This window comes from Lynx rufus, unplaced genomic scaffold (genome assembly GCF_022079265.1).
Source record: "Lynx rufus isolate CCGP_SWC_20201006 ecotype Redwood Valley unplaced genomic scaffold, mLynRuf1.p SCAF_4, whole genome shotgun sequence".
NCBI classification, from domain to species: Eukaryota; Metazoa; Chordata; class Mammalia; order Carnivora; family Felidae; genus Lynx; species Lynx rufus.
In genome coordinates this window covers 20,679,483-20,700,350 of record NW_025814856.1, presented here as the reverse complement: position 1 = coordinate 20,700,350, position 20,868 = coordinate 20,679,483, and the positions used below count along the sequence as shown (strand labels likewise).

General features: G+C 40.1%; 1 protein-coding gene across 16 annotated transcripts in view; it reads left to right on the top strand.

Moving 5' to 3' along the window:
* PBRM1 (polybromo 1) overlaps positions 1–20,868 on the top strand; it is a 116,897-nt gene that overhangs the window by 10,636 nt on the left and 85,393 nt on the right. For all 16 annotated transcript variants that reach the window (XM_047096335.1, XM_047096336.1, XM_047096337.1 and 13 more), the window contains exons 4-6: positions 6,010–6,157; positions 13,490–13,633; positions 17,076–17,192. In XM_047096335.1, the coding sequence (XP_046952291.1) occupies positions 6,010–6,157; positions 13,490–13,633; positions 17,076–17,192 (409 nt within the window). The remainder of the gene's footprint in view (positions 1–6,009; positions 6,158–13,489; positions 13,634–17,075; positions 17,193–20,868) is intronic.

The following is a 20,868-nucleotide window of genomic DNA, read 5'->3' as shown; positions in this document are numbered from 1 at the left end:
GTAAATTTTTCGAAGTATACAGAGAGCGCACGGTCATTGTTTTCATCTTTTTTGCTTTGTCCCCATACTCTTGGGCTTGACTTCTGTAGTCCAGTGAAACAAAAAAAAAATTGCTGGCCTAGTATGCACATTGCACACACCTCCCTTTAGAAGCTATGTTCTCCCTGACTAGAACTTCCTTCTTCTCTTGCTGTCAAGATAACATCACTATTCCCTTCTAACTCAGGAAGTTGAGGTTATTTGTTCTGAAAACATACAGAAGTGTGGTACAGAATGATGGTCCCCAGATATGTCCATGTTTCAATCCCTAGAACCTATAAATATGTTAGATTACATGCTAGAAAGAAATTAAATTGTTAACCAACTGACTCTGACTTGGAGAGATTATCCTGGATTATCTAGATGGGTTCAGTGTAATCACAAGAGTCCTTAAACAGAGAGGAGGGAGACAGAAGAGTCAGAGTCAGAGAGAGATTTGAAGATACTACACTCCTGACTTTTGAAGATGGAGGAAGAGGGCTACAAGCCAATGAATTCAGGCAACCTTTAGAAGCTAGAAAAGGTGAGGAAATGGATTCTTCCCTAGAACCTCCAGGAGGAACACCGACATCTTGATTTTTAGCCCTGAAAGACCCTTTTTGGACTTCTGTAAAATAATACATTTGTGTTGTTTTTTTTTTTTGTTTTTTTTTTTAATTTTTGTTTTCCAACGTTTTTATTTATTTTTGGGACAGAGAGAGACAGAGCATGAACGGGGGAGGGGCAGAGAGAGAGGGAGACCCAGAATCGGAAACAGGCTCCAGGCTCCGAGCCATCAGCCCAGAGCCTGACTCGGGGCTCGAACTCACGGACCACGAGATCGTGACCTGGCTGAAGTCGGACGCCCAACCGACTGCGCCACCCAGGCGCCCCAAATTTGTGTTGTTTTAAGCCATTAAGTTTGTAGTAGCTTTTTACAGCAGCTCTAGGAAACTAGTACATTGAGTTAACTAAAGATTTAGGTTCATTCGTGGTTGTTAATGCCAAAGTGGGTAACCAGCAAGCTGAAGTTGAAGGCAAACTTTTCACCTCAGAGAGCAGAGCCATTAAGAACACAGCACAACATCCTGAATTAAAGAATGTAAATTAGTCATGGCTAAAAAAGAAGGGTTCTTTTTAAAATGAGGTAACTCTAGGGGCGCCTGGGTGGCGCAGTCGGTTAAGCGTCCGACTTCAGCCAGGTCACGATCTCGCGGTCCGCGAGTTCGAGCCCCGCGTCGGGCTCTGGGCTGATGGCTCAGAGCCTGGAGCCTGTTTCCGATTCTGTGTCTCCCTCTCTCTCTGCCCCTCCCCCGTTCATGCTGTGTCTCTCTCTGTCCCAAAAATAAATAAAACGTTGAAAAAAAAAATTAAAAAAAAAATAAAATAAAATGAGGTAACTCTCCAGATTTCATTTGGTTTATCATAGTCATCTTTTAAAAGTTACTTAGTTAGCATATAATAAAAGCCCATATTTATTTCGTACTATATATTAGATGCATTGCCAAGTATTTTCTTCATATTGTTCAAACTTGTAAAATATTATTATCATGGTTTATAGGTGAGAACTTGACGAGTTCTCAGAACTACTAAAAGATAACCAGGGTACAGACTCCAGTCTTTCTGATTCTGGAGCCAGTGCTCTTAACCAGTATGTTGTATAGAGGAACAGCATCGTACTGGAGCACACAAGCCCCTCATTGAAAAGGACTGCCCATCTGCTGCCTTCCACCCCCAGCAGGTTAGTGAGTCCTGAGGGGTGGAGGATACAGACTTTAGGTGCTAGAGCACTGTCTTCTAGCTTCCCAAGATGTGGCACCCTTTGAGCACTGATTGCCTTCCCCCAGTGCTGTACCAGAGGACAGCTCTACCTTCTTTGGAATGGGTATGTTTTCTTAAGAGTTTGTGGGGAGCAGTAATGCTCAGAGCTACACAATTGTGAATCTCTTTTTGAGACTTTGTTTTGATTAGTATATTAAGCTACTTGTGCTAAGATACCCAAATTAACAATGGCCGAAACAAGAAAAACTGCTTTTTCTCATATAAAAGTTCTGTTCTGTAAAGTTCTTAGGGTCTAGGAACCGTCTTTCTTTTGCTGTCGTTGGGGTATCGCTCTTCGCTGTATAGCCTGAGATGGCTCACCAGCACAGCTGTCTTTCAGCCCATAGGAAAAAGAAAGTCTGTTAAGGGTATCGTACACCTTGGCTCTCGTATTGGTCAGAACTTGGGTGCAGCAAGGCTGGGGAATATGCTCTTTAGTACCCACACAGCAGCTCAGAGTGCTGCCATCCTGAGGATAAGGGAAAATGAATTTGGGGATAGCCAGTAGGCTCCGCCTGTCAAGCCTGGTATTTTTCACTTTTCTGGTTAAAAATGTCACTTATGGTTTGACTGTTCTGCTGCCGTATCATAGCAGGGTGCCCTCGCCTATTGTTGAAAGAGAAAAGCTGCTATGCAAGAACATGTATGTATTGCACAGTGCTGTTTGTGTATGTGTGTGCCTGGAAGTCTGAAAGAATACAGATTGTGCTTTTACCTCTAGATGAATAGGGACAATTTTTATTATTTTATTCTTTTCAGTACGTTGATTTAAGCGGGAAAAATTAGTAGAACTATTTCGTTTTCAAAAGATGAGGACCTTGTTTTAACCTTATCACATAGAGTGAAATCTGGGGATCCTGATTTCTGTTTTGTCTGGTAAGTCTGAAAATGTTTGTGAGGAACCCTCTCACAGAGCTTCTGGGAGAGTGTTCTTTCTAGGCACATGTACTCATTGGGTGCTCAGTTGTCTACAGATAATCTCCCAAGCCTGAAAGGCTGCTGAGGTCCAGCCTCAGCAAGGAGCAGTGGACTGTGGCCCGTCAGGTCCAGGTGGAGAGAGCCATTGTGAACGTCAGGTTAACAAAGCCCTAACGCTCACCCTAGGAAAGTCCCTTGATGCCACTGATGACATCGATATTAGGCCTAGGTGGTCCTTTGTTGTTACTCGCTAAGACCTTTATGTTCTTATGCTTTGTCTGAATAGCAGAATGAGTACTCCTTTTATTTCCCTCATACTTAATTTTATAGTTCACTAAAATCATAAATAATTGGTAAAAGTTTTAAAAAATTCAGTTTGTTCTTCCTCCTCATTTCTCTTCCTGAAGAACTTAATCCAGAAGCCATTAGTGAGACTGAGCAAGCTTAACATCTACAGGGCAGACAGGTGTTGGGGTGTTGGGGAGAGGATTTGGACAGTAGCAGTATCACGTCACGGAGTGTCAGCTTGAGCATGGGAAAGTGGGGGGTCATGTGGAAGGACTTCCTGGCACAGGGTCTGGAGGCCTGAGTGGAGAGGGGACGATGTCCATGTTGGGAGAGTGGTGGTGGTAGTGGCCTATCATGGATGGGGCCGGGAGGGCATCTGCTGGGGTTGTGACCTAGCCCAGGCAGGGGGCTATAGCCTTAGTGAGGTGAGGAGAAGCCTTATGGGGTCCGGGTAGACAGCAGCAAGAGGAGATTGGTTACATACAGGAGATGAATCATTGTAGTAGATACATTGTGAATAATATGACCCAGGCTTCTCATTATCTGAGAAAGGGAGTACAAATATGGCAAGGAAACAAGAATGAACTCTGTTGTAGGATTGGAATTGGAAACGTTGGTGTGAATTCATGGTTTCCAACATATGTTGGTAATAGAAATTTAGGTATAAGTGAGCTTATGTCTATCCGCAGCTTTGTCCATTGAGACAGCCTGGGAGCAGCAACACACCAGTTCTTTGGGGAAATGGCTGATTTTAATGGCAGGGAAAGTACAAGATGAGCCTGTAATATCTTAGGCCGCCAGAAAGTAAGCAGATGTTCAAAGGGTGATGGGTGTCAAAAGGACATAGAGAATAGAAACCATCTTGAAAGGATTCCAACTGGCCCAACCTTGAACAGATTGAACATCAGAATAGTTAATGGATTTTAATGACTTACAAATAGGAATCCAGGAATCCATATGGATATAAATAAATGAGTAAATTGATTAGGAATGGACTTAATATAGTCAGGAGGTACTGCTCTATAAAATACAGGGAGCAATTGAGAAGCTTGGTGGACATCACTAAAATCAAGTGACCAAATTCAGCCTTGCCTAAGTACTGAGACAAGTTGAAATTGTGTGCCACCTAATATTTTATCAGGTGTGACGAACACAATATCATGTCTGTCATAGTCCTGCCAAAGAAGCGTAACCTGCGTTTATTCATTGGGAAAACAGACAAACTCAAATTGAGGGACACCCTATAAAATAAATGGCCCGTAATCTTCAAAAGTATGAAGATCCTGAAAGTTGAGGAAGGACTGAGGAACTGTTTCAGAATGAAGGAGACTAAAGAAATAGAAATAAATGCAACATGCGATTCTGGACTTGATCCTTTTGCTATAAAAGACAATTTTGGAACAGTTGCAGAACATGAATGGGGTCTGAGGATTAGATAGTGATACTATCAAAGTCAGTTTTCTGATTTTGTTGGTTGAGCAGTGGTCCTTGTTTGTAGGAAATACTAAACTATTTAGGGGTGATAAGACCTCATCTGAGCAGCTTTCTAGTGGTTCTGGGAAACACGCTTTGTACTATTACTGCAATTTTTATGTCAGAATAAAATGATTTTAAAAATTAAATATATCCTACATATATGGCTATAATATGTCAATCACAGTCCCAAGAGAGAGTAAAGCCTTAATGACCATAACATTCTTTGTATGTAATAACAGGTTTCTTATACATCTAGAATGGAGTTAACTACCTACCCCTGAAGGAGAATTGAGAGAAATAGTCACTTATATACTTGTCTCATGAAATTTCGTTTGAAAAAAAGCCAGAAAGAAGAGGAATAAACATCCATGAACCCAAAACCCAACCTAAGACATTATCATTAGAACTGCCTTTGAGGGACACCTGGGTGGCTGAGTCACTTAAGCATCTGACTCTTCATTTCAGCTCAGGTTTTGGTCTCACAGTTCATGAGTTTGACCCTTGTGTCAGGCTCTGCTCTGACGGTATGGAGCCTGCTTGGGATTCTCTTCCTTCCTCTCGCTCTCTGCCCCTCCCCCACTCATGCTCTCTTTCTCTCAAAATAAATAAACATTAAAAAAAAAAAACATGAAAACGTCGGGGTAGCTCAGTCTATTGAGTGTCTGACTTTTGGTCTCTGTTCAGATCATGATCTCATAGTTCCTGAGATCAAGCCCCCACATCAGTCTCCACATTGACATCCTGCTTGGGGTTCTCTGTCCTCTCTCTCGTTTCCTCCCCGGCACACGTGTGTGCGCTCACATTCTTTCTCTCTCTCTCTCAATATAAATTAAAAAAAAAAAAGAAAAACTTAAAAAAAACACTACTTTTGAAATTTCCTGTATGACCTTTGCTTGGTGACCACAGAGCTTTTTCTGCCAAGTACTATCAAGTGCCTGTTATATGTAAACTTCTCTAATATCAATTACTAAACTTACAAAGAAGAAAGATGTGGTCCTTGGCACAAAGAGCTTACCAAAGATGAAAGAACAAATAAACATGACCAAACTATTAAAAAAAGAAAAACACATAGGAATGGTAAATACAAAATCCAGGATGGTAATTATCTCTTGGAAGGGAGGATAGTGAAGGTCATACAGAAAATAAGTTTTAAAGAGTTTTGAAACCTGAATGTTTTCAGCCACTATTGAACATGAAAGGTAAGTTATTTTCATTTGCAGAAGATACATATAGTTTTAGTGTTAGTGCCCTAAATCTTAAATATTTAGCATATAAATGATCATCACAAGCGTTAAGTTAGGTTTTTATGTCACTAACATATACTTAAAAAAGGCCTTGCATATGCACCTTTTGTTACTCCCTTTTAGTTCTAATAATGGGAATAAGTCTAATATGTTCTGTCACTTGGAATGTTGGACAAAAAATAGTTTTGAAATATAACTTTTCATAGGCTTTGGACTAATACCTTTTTTAAAAAAATTATAACAGAAATCAACCAGACTATTATGAAGTGGTTTCTCAGCCCATTGATTTGATGAAAATCCAACAAAAGTTAAAAATGGAAGAGTATGATGATGTTAATCTGCTGACTGCTGACTTCCAGCTCCTTTTTAACAATGCAAAGGCCTATTATAAGGTAAGAAACCATCAAATTTGGAAGGTATCCTATTTGATAATAATTTGGCTTTTTTAATATTTATCAGTCTGGTAGGTAAGTAGTGTTTACTCATTGAGTGGTTTGAGTTTGTGTTTCTCTTGCTACTAAAGAGACTGGGGGCACCTGCATGGCTCAGTTGGTTGGGCATCTGACTTCATTTTAGGTCATGATCTCACAATTCCTGAGTTCGAGCCCCACATTGATCTTACTGCTGTCAGTGCAGAGCCCACTTTGGATCTTCTGTCCCCACCTCTCTCTGCTCCTCCCCTACTCGTGCTCTCTCAAAAATAAACATGTTAAAGAAAATAAAATAGACTGAAGATTCATATAACATGAACCATTTTTGTTACTTTTGAGTCTGTTCAAATCTTTTGCCCGTTTTTCTCTGGAGTTGTCATTTTCATATTTTTAGAAATTTTTTATATACTGTAGAGACTAATCCTCTTTTGTTGTATTTGTTGCAAGTATCTTTTCCCACTATGTAGCTATTTTCATTCTTTGTGATGTCTTGATGAACAGAATATTTTTATGTTAATATAATCAAACTTATTAGTCTTTGTAGTTTGTTATTTGTGTCTTATTTCAAAAATCCCTCTTATTCAAAGATTATAGAGATAATCTTCTCTCTCTCTCTCTCTCTTTTTTTTTTTTTTTGAAAGAGAGAGGGCACAAGTGAGCAAGGGGCAGAGAGAGCGAGAGAAGCGGAGCTCACCAGCCGCTCGTGTTTTACCCTAAGTGGGGCATGAGCTCACCTGAAGTGGGGCACGAGCTCACCCAATGTGGGACTCTAATTCACAAACTGTAGGATAATGAGCTGAGCCAAAGTCAGATGCTTAACGACTGAGCCACCCAGGCGCCCAAAGATATTCTTCTCTTAAATATTACAGTATATGTTAACTAACTAGAAGTCAACTAAAACCTTGAAACAAACAAACAAAAAAAGTTCTTGTATATTTTCTCCTAAAAGTTTATTTGTTTTTCGCATGTAAGCCTTTAAGGCAGCTCACATTGGCTTTTGGTGTCTTCTGTGAGGTAAGGACCTATTTTTTTTTCCTAACAGGGATAAGCAGCACCTTGAAGTGGCAACCTCTCCATATTTGTTTGCTCTGTCAGTGCTGACACCATTTCCATGTACTCATGGGTCCCTTTCTGGCCTTTTATTTTGTTCTTTTTGTTCTGGCAAGTTTATCTATTACTGGGCTATTACATTCTTGCCTTAATTATTATGCCTTTATAATTCCTTATTAGGTAAGGAAAGCACTGGTTATTGATCATTCTTGATTATTCTCAGCCCCTTTTTTTTTTTAACGTTTTTGTCTATTTTTGAGACAGGGAGAGACAGAACATGAACGGGGGAGGGTCAGAGAGAGAGGGAGACACAGAATCCAAAACAGGCTCCAGGCTCTGAGCTGTCAGCACAGAGCCCAACGCGGGGCTCGAACTCACAGACCGCGAGATCGTGACCTGAGCCAAAGTCGGATGCTTAACCGACTGAGCCACCCAGGCACCCCTTCTCAGCCCTTTTCTCATACATATATATATTATTAGTGTGTTAGGTCAAGCACAAAAAAATTGTTGGAAGTTTTATTGGATTGCATTGACTCCTTAGATCATATTTTGGGGAATTGACATAATTGTGATACTGACTTTTCCAGTCTTTGAATTTGGTATGTCTTCATTTATTTAAGTCTTCTTTAATTTATCTTAGTAAAGCTTCATAAAGATTTTGCAAGATGTTATTAGATTTATTCTTAATATTGTGTAGTGTGTATATATATGTTTTTTTTTTCTTTAATTGAGATACAATTCACACTTTTTAAAAAAGTGTAGAATTCTGGGAGGGTTAGTATACTCACAAAGTTGTGCAAAGATCACCATTATCTACCTCCAGAATATTTTCACTACTCCAAGATGAAAACCATACCATTAACAGGTGTTCTCCATTTCCCTTCCTCCCTGCCTCTGGCAACCACTAATCTACTTTCTTTCCTTGTGGATTTTCCTGTTCAGCACACTGCATGTAAATGGAATCGAATACTGTATGGCCTTAGGTTACTAGCTGCTTTCACGGAGGTGTCTTCAAAGTTCATCCATGCTGTAACATATGTTAGTACTTCTTTCTTTACTTTTCATTTCTTTTTCTTTTTTTAATTATTTATTTATTTGTTTATTTTTATTTTAACTTGTTTTATTTTTTATTTTTTTTAATTTACATCCAAATTAGTTAGCATATAGTGCAACAATGATTTCAGGAGTAGATTCCTTAGTGCCCCTTACCCATTTAGCCCATCCCCCCTCCCACAACTCCTCCAGTAACCTTCAGTTTGTTCTCCATATTTAAGAGTCTCTTCTGTTTTGTCCCCCTCCTTGTTTTTATATTATTTTTGTTTCCCTTCCCTTATGTTCATCTGTTTTGTCTCTTAAAGTCCTCATATAGGGGCGCCTGGGTGGCGCAGTCGGTTGGGCGTCCGACTTCAGCCAGGTCACGATCTCGCGGTCCGGGAGTTCGAGCCCCGCGTCGGGCTCTGGGCTGATGGCTCAGAGCCTGGAGCCTGTTTCCGATTCTGTGTCTCCCTCTCTCTCTGCCCCTCCCCCGTTCATGCTCTGTCTCTCTCTGTCCCCCAAAAAATAAATAAAACGTTGAAAAAAAAATTTAAAAAAAAAAAAAAAAGTCCTCATATGAGTGAAGTCATATGATTTTTGTCTTTCTCTAATTTCACTTAGCATAATACCCTCCAGTTCCATCCATGTAGTTGCAAATGGCAAGATTTCATTCTTTTTGACTGCTGAGTAATACTCCATTGTGTGTGTGTGTGTGTGTGTGTGTGTGTGTGTGTGTGTGTGTATACATACCACATCTTCTTTATCCATTCATCCATCAAGGGACATTTGGGCTCTTTCCATACTTTGGCTATTGTTGATAGTGCTGCTATAAACATAGGGGTGCATGTGTCCCTTTGAAACAGCACACCTGTATCCCTTGGATAAATGCCTAGTAGTGCCATTGCTGGGTCATAGGGTAGTTCTAATTTTAGTTTTTTGAGGAACCTCCATACTGTTTTCCAGAGTGGCTGCACCAGCTTGCATTCCCAACTTTTCTTTTTAGCGTTTTATTTATTTTTTGAGAGAGAGCACAAGTCGGGGAGGGGCAGATAGAGGCGGGGGACAGAGGATGCAAAGGAGGCTCTGTGCTGACAGCAGCGAGCTCGATGTGGGGCTTGAACTCAGGAACCACGAGATATGACCTGAGCCAAAGTCAGAGGCTCAACTGACTGAGTAAGCCACCCAGGTGCCCCAGTATTTCATTCCTTCTTATGACTATATAATATGCTATTATATCGCTATACCACCTTTTTTTTTTTTGCTTGCTTTCTTAGTTGTTTTTTTTTTTTTTTTTTTTTTTTTTTTTTTTTTTAAGAGAGAGCGCTCATGCAAAGTAGGGGAGAGGGGCAGGAGAGAGAGAGAGAATCTTTTTTATTTATTTCAAGAGAGAGCAAGCAGGGGAGGGACAGAGAGAGAGGGAAACAGAATCCCAAGCAGGCTCTGCGCTATCAGCAGAGTTTGATGAGGGGGCTCGAACTCTGGAACCATGAGATCATGACCTCAGCCAAAGTCAAGAGTCAGATGCTTAACTGAGCCACCCTGGCCCTCCTGCTTTATGTATTTTTGTGTATTATTTAAGTTTTAATATGCAAATGTGAGCATACAAGTTTAAAATTGTTATATTGTCCTAGCAAATTGAAGTTTTGGGGGGGTTCTGTTGTATCATTACTAGTGTCTTTTGTTGAAGTCTGTTTTATATGATATTAGTGTAGTTATCTCAGCTTTTATTTTTATGTTTACCTAGTTTATTTTTTGCCTTCTTTTCCTTCAACCTTTTCATGCTGATATATCACTTGTAAACAGCATATACATGAATTTCTATTAATACAGGTGATAATCTTTGCCTTTTAACTGGAACATTTCATGTCTTTACAGTTTTAGTAATTAGCATTATGTTTGGATGTATTCCTGTCATCTAAATTTCTACTTTCTATTTCATTTTGTAAATTTTTTTTTCTTATTTTGTTTTTCTTTCTGCCTTTGGTTTCATTTTGTTATTATTCCCTCTTCTTTTCTTGTGATTTGGGGATTCTAAGATCTGTTGATAATCTATTCTTAAGAAGTTTTAATTATCAAAGTCAAAAGTTAATCAGCATCTTAAACCTCCCTCTAAACAACACAAAGACTTTAGCATAACTCAACTCAGATCTCCCTATTTATGCTACTGATGTTTTGTATTTTAGTTCTGTTGTGGCAGGGTTTTTTTTAAGATTTTATTTTTAAGTAATCTTTGTACCAAACGTGGGGCTAAAACCCACAACTCCGAGATCAGGAGTCCCATGCTCCACCAACTGAGCCAGCCAGGTGCCGCTGTTGTGACAGATTTTTAATCCCATAAAGTAATGTTGTTTTATATATGGTATTTGTTTTTATTTGCACTATACTCTTTATTCTTTTTAAAAAAGTTATTTTAGTGTTTATTTTTGAGAGAGAGAGAGAACGAGCAAGCATGAGTGGGGGAAGGTCAGAGAGAGGGAGACGCAAAATCTGAAGCAGGCTCTAGGCTCCAAACTGTCAGCACAGAGCCCGACACGGGGCCCAAAGTCACAAGCTGTGAGATCATGACCTAAGCCGAAGTCAGATGCTTAACCGACTGAGCCACGCAGGAGCCTCTTAAGTCTATTTATTTATCTTATGTAATCTCTACATCCAACGTGGGGCTTGAACTCATCACCCCGAGATCAAGAGTTACATGCTTTTCCTACTCAGCCAGCCAGGTGCTCCTATTCTTTATTCTTTTATTGCCATCAGGAAGTTCTCTGTCAGTATAATTTTAGTTCCTTTAAAGGTTAGCTGTCTTTTCTTTCTGGCTGTCTTTGGTATCTTCCTTGTGTCTTTTGTGTTTTATAGTTTCATGGTGATAAGTCTAGATATGAATGTCTTTTTGTTTGTATAATTTGGGAGTTGTATATACTGCCCCTGCCCCACTCCTCTCTCTCTCTCCCTTGATGGAACTCTGATTGGAGTTCTGTTAGACCTCCCTCAGGTCTCTGTCTCTCCTAACAGTTCATAGTTCCCTTTATAGTGCCTGTGTTGCTTTTTTTTTTTTTTTTTTTAACATTTATTTTTGAAGGGGAGGGGCAGAGAGAGAGAGAGAGGGAGACACAGAATCCAAAGCAGGCTCCAGGCTCTGAGCTGTCAGCACAAAGCCTGACACGGGACTCGAACCCACAAATTGTAAGATCATGACCTGCGCTGAAGTTGGATGCTTAACTGACTGAGCCACCCAGGTGCCCCTCCTATATTACTTTTTAGGTAATTTCTTTAGTTCTGCCAGTTTACTTTGTAATCTGCTCTTAAACTAATCTATTCAGTTCTTACACTTTAATTTTATATTTTTCATATTTTGGAAATAGTTTCTTTTTCAGGGTCTTCTGTACTTATATTTTCTACCCCCTTGGTTCTTTAAGCGTGTTCAAGCTACTTATTTTTAATTCTGTGGCAGATAGTTCCAGTATCTGAAACACTTGCATGTCTGATTTTGTGGTCATTTCTGCTGACATCACTCTTGTGTGTTTCATGGATTTTAACCTTGAGCTCATATTTCTTGGAACTTGATCTCTAGAGACCCTTTGAGGCTTATATTGAAGTTGAGTTCATTCAGGGAAGCGTGTTGCTTATCCCAGGCACTGGCCTGTCTCTGTTAGGGCTAGCTTATGAAGAGTTCTCAGAGCAGAGCATTCCCGTACCTCTTCTTCTCCCTGCAGTGCCATGGTTTGAGATAGGAACAGGTTGAGCTGTGTGGAGGCTGAGGTGGAGGCTGAATTGTTTTGAATTCCCACTTACACAGCAACTGTGGCCTTTGGAATCCCAGCTTTTGGTGGGCCTTGACCTATATCTCTTGTTCTTGTAGCCTCAGGGAGCCTTGAAAACTAAAGCTTAGCTTTATCTTGTCTTACAGATGTCCTCAGGTGAGGGGCACCTGCGTGGCTTAGTTGGTTGAGTCTTGATTTTGGCTCTTGATTTCGGCTCAGATCGTGATCCCAGAGTTATGGGATCAAGCCCTGTGTTGAGCTCCACACTGAGCACGGAGCCTACTTGAGATTCTCTCTTTCTCTCTAAAATACAAAAAGAAAAAAAGAAAAAAAACCACAAAACAAAATAAAAAATATCCTCAGGTGAACATTGGCTTCTGTGTTCTGCTTATTCATCTGAGTTCCTGCTTTTATTCTACTATTGCTTTAAAAAAAATTTTTTTTTATGTTTATTTATTTTTGAGAGAGAGGGAGACAGAGTGTGAGCAGGCCAGGGGCAGAGAGAGAGGGAGACACAGAATCGGAAGCAGGCTCCAGGCTCCAGGCTCTGAGCTGTCAGCACGGAGCCCGATGCGGGGCTTGAACCCACAAATTGTGAGATCATGACCTGAGCTGAAGTCTGACACTTAACCGACTAAGCCACCCAGGCGCCCCTCTACTCTTGCTTTTTTGAACATAGCTTACTCCTTATTGGCAGCACATGGATGCATTTTGGAAGTTTTGTTTATTTGATTGATTGGTTTTAAGATTGCATCCAGCATTGCTTTTACTGGAAAGTTTCAGTTTGAGTTCATCCCTATTCAGGAAAATAAATCTTCAAATAAAATAGTAAATAGTTTTAAAAAATAGAAGTAGTATTAGAAAAATCATTAGCTTCTATCCTTTTTACTTATATCCCTTAAATTGGGTCTTATTTTTTAAATTGTCTTTCTTGGGGCTCCTGGGTGACTCAGTTGGTTGAGCATCTAGCTCTTGATTTCAGCTCAGGTCATGATCTCATGGTTTGTGAGATCAAGCCCCATGCTTGGGATTCTCTGTCTCCCTCTCTCTCTCTGCCCCTCCCCTGCTTGTGCTCTCTCTCTCAAAATAAACAAACATGAAACAAAAATTTAATAAAATTTAAAAGTGTTTTTCATAGTGTATCACTAATAATTTGTCTTAATTTAGCAAATCATCTATATTATCCCTCAAGTCTTTCTGTAATGAGGTAGTAGGTTATAAATCAATAAAATAATATGATTCTAGAATGCCTTTAAAACATACACTTAGTTCCAAGGAGGAATTAAGGCCCGTGTATCTTTTATCACAAGGATTTCTAAATTTATAATTAAGTTTCAAAGTTATGTCTTAGAATACTAGTCTCTTCTGGATTAGGATACTTTAAAAGTAGTCATTGACTTACAATAAAATAACGAAAGCGCTATTTTTTTCTCTTCTCTTTGTTAATGTACAGCCAGATTCTCCTGAATATAAAGCTGCTTGCAAACTCTGGGATTTGTACCTTCGAACAAGAAATGAGTTTGTTCAGAAAGGAGAAGCAGATGATGAAGATGATGATGACGATGGGCAAGACAATCAAGGCACAGTGACTGAAGGAGTAAGTGTGCAGCTGGAGTGGGTGAGATGGACCACTGGGAGGTAGACAAGGGCCCTGCCTGTGATTTCTTCTGTGCTGCTTGGGCAGCTGGGCTTCCTGTGGAGTTGTGTTGGTAACTAGGAGGGCAAAGGGGCATACAGCCAGAGAGCCCCACTGCAATTGCAAGGGATACTAGGACATCCTGGACAGTGTATGCCATGAGTGGTTATTTTCATGAGTTGCTCTTACATTAATGCATATTTCCTGCCCAGTTTTAAGGAGAACCTTCATATTATCAAGGATTGTTCAGTATTGCTAGATTGAGGTATCTTATAAGGGTGGGCAGTGTTGTGATTAAAAGTTGCAGAATCAGGAGAATCACCTTAGGGATATTTTTGTAGATTAGACTGGTGCTGTTCCTAGAACATGCCAGGGTATGCTCCTGCCTCTGGAATTTTGCAGTTGCTCTTCTGCCTAGAACGTGCTTCCTTTGGCTCTTTCTGTGACTTGCTCTTTTTCATGGTTCTTTTTTCTTTTTTGGGGGGGGGTGGGGAGGGACAGAGAGAGAGCGCGAAAGAGAGAATCCCAAGCAGGCTCTGCACTGTCAGCGAGGAGCCCGACATGGGGCTCGAACTCACAAATTGTGAGATATGACCTGAGCCGAGATCAGGAGTCGGACGTTCAACTGACTGAGCCACCCAGGCTTCCCTTTTTTTTCATGATTGTAACATCCATTAAAACAACGTCAGCTAGGAGAGGACTTTCTTGACCCTCTATCTAAATTGTTTGCCTCACATCCCTCCTTTCCCATCATCACATCATTCTGTTCTGTGGTCTTTAGTTTGTATCAATGTATGTGAAATAGCTTGTTTATTTGTTTACATGTTTACTTTCTGTCTTCTACCAAGGAGAATGATAGCTCCACAAAAGATACTGCCTTATTCACCTGTTCCTGGCATCTAGACTGTGTGTGGCATGTAGGTACTGTTAAATACTTGATGAGTGAACACACATGTTTAAAAAAGGAAAAAGGATAGTAAAAGGAAGGACATGTCATCTGTAGCTAAATAGTGAGATACCTAAAGCAGAGCCTTCCCCTTTCTTCCCTAAATTAATCTAAATAGGCCTTTTGCTGAAACTCTCAACACAGAAAAAAGAAGTGGTAGGGTGAATTTCTCAAAAATGTAACTACTTAGAGTCTCAAAATGTACTTCCTAGGCACTTTGTCAATTTCTTTCTCGCAGTTAAATGATTAAAATAGGTAGAAGGCGGGGCACCTGGGTGGCTCAGCCGGTTAAGTGCCCGACTTCGGCTCAGGTCATGATCTCGCGGTTCGTGATTCAAGCCCCGAGTCGGGCTCTGTGCTGAGAGCTCAGAGCCTGGAGCCTGTTTCAGATTCTGTGTCTCCCTCTCTCTCTCTGACCCTCCCCTGTTCATGCTCTGTCTCTCTCTGCCTCAAAAATAAATAAACGTTGGGGCGCCTGGGTGGCTCAGTCGGTTGAGCGTCCGACTTCAGCTCAGGTCACGATCTCACGGTTTGTGAGTTCGAACCCCGCGTCAGGCTCTGGGCTGATGGCTCAGAGCCTGGAGCCTGCTTCCGATTCTGTGTCTCCCTCTCTCTCTGCCCCTCCCCCGTTCATGCTCTGTCTCTCTCTGTCTCAAAAATAAATAAACATTAAAAAAAATTTTTTAAATAAATAAATAAATAAACGTTTAAAAAAAATTAAATAAAATAGGTAGAAGGCAGTTAACTAGGGATTCCCTGGAATTTTACTCTCTGATATTAATATAGGAACAGCAACTTACCCCCTGCTTTCTCGGGTAGAACATTACCTACAGAGGGCTGAGTCTTATAGGCCTTCAAGGTTCTAGTCAAAAAATGAAATTGCCTACATTTAGGACTTGCCTATGTTTCTTTTGGTGAGAAATTGGGAGGATCTTGCACATTCATATTTATACCTCCCAAGCTTCTTCCTTATTCTAAGCTCTTGTGGAGAGAGAGGGAATTTTCAAGCTTTTATTTTTAAATTCAGAATGATTTCCTTGGAGTTTTCCCAGTTGTGGAAATAGGTTTATGAATGCATTTGCATACCCCACTCCCTTTGTCACGTGCAATGCATGTTTCCAAAGTAGCTAGTTGGGTTGGAAGGAGAGGAATCTTGGCTGCAGAATAGAACTCTCCTCTCTTTGAAGCTAACTCTGTGGTGCTGTGTTTCAGCCAGGAAGAAAATGACTTAAACATGGGTTATTTTTAGTCTGCTATCATTGGTGTTCTGGTGGTTCTCTAAGCTTATATGGTTAGGGACTCACAGCTAATCACATGTTTTTTATGTGTTAAATGTTTGTTATGTGTCTGCTATTTCCAGATACGATGCACAAGGCCCAAGAGATGTTATTGCTCTCTGTGGAGTTAATGTTGGACCTTAAAATTGAGACTATACTAAATAAAAAAGACATGTTGGATGGATGAGGACACAAATAACAGTGCTTTTATGATTTAAACCAGAAATACCATTAATCTTTCTTTTATATGTACAAAACATGGTTTGGACATGAAGTACATTTAATATAACTCTTGACTGACACATGCCATTGCTCACAATAAAAACCAGCTTCAGACTCAGACCCTTCCCTGCCACGTACTCTTTGGGGCATAAACTTTCTCATGTTGAAATGATGGCTAAGGCATGAAGAGTAAGTTGGCCAGTCTGCAGAGCAGAAATGAGATACTTTAGTTGACTTAATAATAGTCCTTACTTTTTTAAATTTTTTTAATGTTTATTTATTTTTGAGAGAGAGAGAGAGAGAGCAACAGCATGAGAGCTAGAGGGGCAGAGAGAGAAGGAGACACAGAATCCGAAGCAGGCTCCAGGCTCTGAGCTGTCAGCACAGAGCCCAACACGGGGCTCGAACTCACGGAGTGCAAGATCATGACCTGAGTCGAACTCAGACACTTAACTGACTGAGCCACCCAGGTGCCCCAGTCCTTCACTTTTGAGATAGCTTGAATTCTATTGTTAGATCTGGCCATGCACCCCATGGGTAAAAAACGTATGTCGTTGTACCAGAATATCAGTAGATATGAACAGCAGATATAGAGATGGTCAGGTATCACCGAGCATGTTTTCTCTGTCTCAGTTGCTCAGACCCTAAAAAGGTATGTATTTCCATCATTTCACACATATGGCACCATTAGAGTTCGGTAAAAGGACCTGATCTAAGAGATTTAGTTACTGAACTAATACAAGGAGCCTCATTAGTTTCACATACATCATTCTGGGGGTCCAACATCAGAGCACTTTTGTGGTATTCTTGAAACTTACATTTAAAATAAGTACTGTTTAGAAGTTGTTTTTTTCAATTAGCTGTAAAATTTAGAAGCTGTTTAATATTGGCATTTATTTTTGGATTTTTCTCACAGTCTTTCTCCTTTCTCTCCTTCCTGCTAACTCCCTCCTCCCAGTCTTCTCCAAGTTACTTGAAGGAGATCCTGGAGCAGCTTCTTGAAGCCATAGTTGTAGCCACAAATCCATCAGGACGTCTCATTAGTGAGCTTTTTCAGAAACTGCCTTCTAAAGTGGTAAGTGATATAATTAAAGACAGAGGAATCCATTAAAGTGTTTTTATTTTTGTTTTGTTTTTGGTTTTGTACTTAGTTCTTAGCAAATAAGGTAAGTTAACGGAAGGCATTGGAGGCTGCTGAGAGATCCTCCTTGTGGCCTCAATAGCAACCACGTAAGACATGTTCTATAATTTTACTTGCCTAAAGGTTGTGGTTTTTTTTAAATATTTGTTTTTGATTGGTAATTCTTACTGTTTGTTTTTTGTTTTTCATGGTCATAAAATACACATGATTTACCATTTAACCACTTTAAGTGTGTGGTTCAGTGATGTCAAGTACATTCATATTGTACGTCTATTGCCTTAACTGAAATTCCGTATCCATTCAGTAGTAACTCCCCATGTCCTCCCATCCCCCAGCCCTGGCAACTACCATTCTCTGTTCTCTCTCTATGAATTTGACCACTCTAAGCACCTGATAATAAGAGGACTCATACAATATCTCTCCTTTTATATCTGGCTTATTTCATTTAGCATTATGTATTCCAGGGTTCATCCATGGAATTTCCTTCCCAGTGTTCATTCATAGAATCCATGAAGAATTTCCTTCCTTTTTAAGGCTAAATAATACTCCACTGGGGTGCCTAGGTTGCTCAGTCGGTTACGTGTCCCACTTCAGCCCAGGTCATGATCTCGCAGTTCGTGGGTTCGAGCCCTGTGTCAGGCTTTGTGCTGACAGCTCAGAGCCTGGAGCCTGCTTTGGGTTCTGTGTCTCCCTCTCTCTGTCCCTCCTCTACTCTCTGTCACTGTCTCTCTCTCTCTCTCTAAAATAAACATTAAATAATATGTTACCGTATGCATATACCACATTTTGTTTATCCGTTCATCTGTCAATTGACATTTGGGTTGTTTCCAAGATTGGTAATTCTTAAATAACAAAGTAAGTACCTAAACTAAACCTTTTATTTATAACAGAGACGAAACATTCTCTTTGCTCAGGGACAGAATGAGAGGAAGCTAAATGAGTTCTTCCTCTTTTATTTCTCTGGATCTCCTGGTGATGGAGAAGAGAGAGACTGACTAATACTCTTCTACCCCAAAGAGGAGGAACTTTCTAGACTAGTGAGACCCTTTAAAAGTGGCAGGGCCTGTTGTGGCTTCATACCTAAAAGGCAATGAACATAGCTAAAATTCCACTTTACCTGTGGAACTACAAAAATTTCCATGGCCTCAGCATTCTTGTATTTCTAGACAAGAATATACTTTCAGAGGTACTCCACTGTAGCACATAACTCCTTTGTGATCATTTACTATTTATCTACCTTCTTCCCTGGTTCTTGAATTGAAAAACAAAGATTCTATCATATTTTGTTTTGTGTCCCTGCCATGTAGCTGGAACCCAGCATGTCCTAGGTGTGTAAGAAGTGCTTATTGACTGATAAGTGGCTTGCAGCTTTCCCCATCAGTTACCGACAAGACTGGTTATTTAAAGGTGTGTCTTGACTAGTTGTAAGACAGTTCTCACATAGAAATAAAGCCTAGAGGCAGTTGGGTGGCTCAGTCGGTAGAACATGTGATTCTTGATCTCAGGGTTATGTGTTCAAGCCCCATGTTGGGTATAGACTTTAAAAAAAAGTTAAAAAAAAAAAAAAGAAAGAAAGCATATATGACTACTGCTATCTATCCTAAGTGTGGATCTGATTACAAAAACATAATGATGATATTGGTCATATGTTTAAATTTTTTTTTTCAAATGTTTTAAATTAAAAAAAAAAGGAAAACAGTATGATGATTTCTCAAATAATTAAACGTAGAATTACCGCATGATCCCACAATTCCACTTTGGGTGCATACCCAAAGGAACTGAAAGCAAGATCTCAAAGAGGTATTTGTACAGCCATGTTCATAGCAGCATTATTCACAGTAGCTGAAACATGAGAGCAAACCATATGTCCTTCGACAGATGAATAGATAAATGAAATGTGGCATATACACACAATGGAGCGTTATTCAGCGTTTAAGAAAGAATGAAATTCTGACACACACTACAGTAAGAATGAACCCGGAACACATTATAGTAAGTGAAAGAAGAGAGTCACAAAAGGACGAATATTGCATGACTCCTCTTGTAGAAAGTATTCGGAGTAGTCAAATTCATAGAGAGAGAAAGTAGAATTGTGGTTTCTAGGGGCTGACAGGAAGGGAAAGGGGGGAGCTGCTGTTCAGTGGGTATGGAGTTTCAGTTTGGGAAGATGAAAAGTTTGGGAGGTTGAACGATGGCAATGATTGCACAATAATGTGAATGTACTTAATGCCACCGAACCACACACTTAGAAGGTTAAATGGTAAATCTTTTGTGTCTTTAATCACAATAAAATTATGAGAAAAGAGTATAGCCTTTACTCAATATCTACTTCTGAGTAGCAGGAGATCATCACCAGTGGTCAAGCCACCAAAGGTGACTTGGAGCACTAAAACATTGATACTCTGTTCCCCCATTCCGGGATGGCTTCCAGGGACACCATGCAGCACGAGTTGGTTGGAAAAAGCAGGTTCCCATTGGCCCCTCAGAGAGTGACAGTTTCAAAGACAGCAAGGACTGAGGCTGGGAGGGTGGAGCAGTGTTTACCTTTCCTTTATGAGTCCTTCCTAGGCTGGACTAGCTAAGTGGGAGAGGAGGTTCTGACTATTGTGGGCCCAACAGCTGGGATTACATGCTATTCCAGCCTGGGTGACCTTGTCATAATTTGTCTTCTGAACTGTTTCTCAGAAGTAGTATTGGTTAAGAGGGGGGCAGAAAAGGGGTTGGATCAAGCCAAAAAAACCCCAAAACAACCCCTCCCCCCCCCCCCACACAGTAGGGGTTAAAAAAGAAGGGATACGCTGAGGACTCAGATGAGACGAAGCATCCCTGAGATCATGCCCTCAGCCCAGCAACTGAGTGAAGGCTGTAACCTCTTGGCATTTTGTTATTGTACGGGCTGCAAGGATTTGAACAGGTCAGAAGAGCATGAAGAGCACAGCCTCACCTTCCCTGACACTTCTCTCACCTACCAACTTTTGACTTTTGGTCAACTTCAGTTGTTTCCTCTAAGGAACTAAAGATGTAGGAAAGGCTCAAGGCAGTGAACACACTGTGGGCTTTGTGAGATGCTTCAGGGACATTCCTCTAACACGCTTAACTTCTTGTGTTGATGTAATCTTTGCTGAGAAAGCAGAAAGTGCTTATGATTTTACTCTGTTTCTTTAATGTAGTTTTACTTAAAATGTGTTTTATTTTGTAGAAAATTAATTTGGCCAAAATAAGTGAAAGCTTTAAACCTGAAGCTAACAAGCATGCACCCTTATGTCTTGTAGACCGTTAACAATTTTATATGAAATAGGATAATATTGTGTGATTTAGATTGCAGTTTTAAGAGTTTATGAGAACATTCAGAAACATTCCTCTACTTCATTGCCAGGAATAGATACGTTAGAACCTTAAATTTAAAACTGTGTGATTCTGTGAATTTAGAATTTTTTAAAACATTAAATTATGGTGTGTTAGTTGGATAATGATAATTACCAAATGCTAACTATAAACTCCTGCAGCATGCTCTTGTGTATTTCGTGAAGCTGGTTAAAATCAAATTCTGTCTGCTTCAAACATAACAAACAGTATGCTGTACAGCTTTGTCAGTAACCTTGCACCTCAC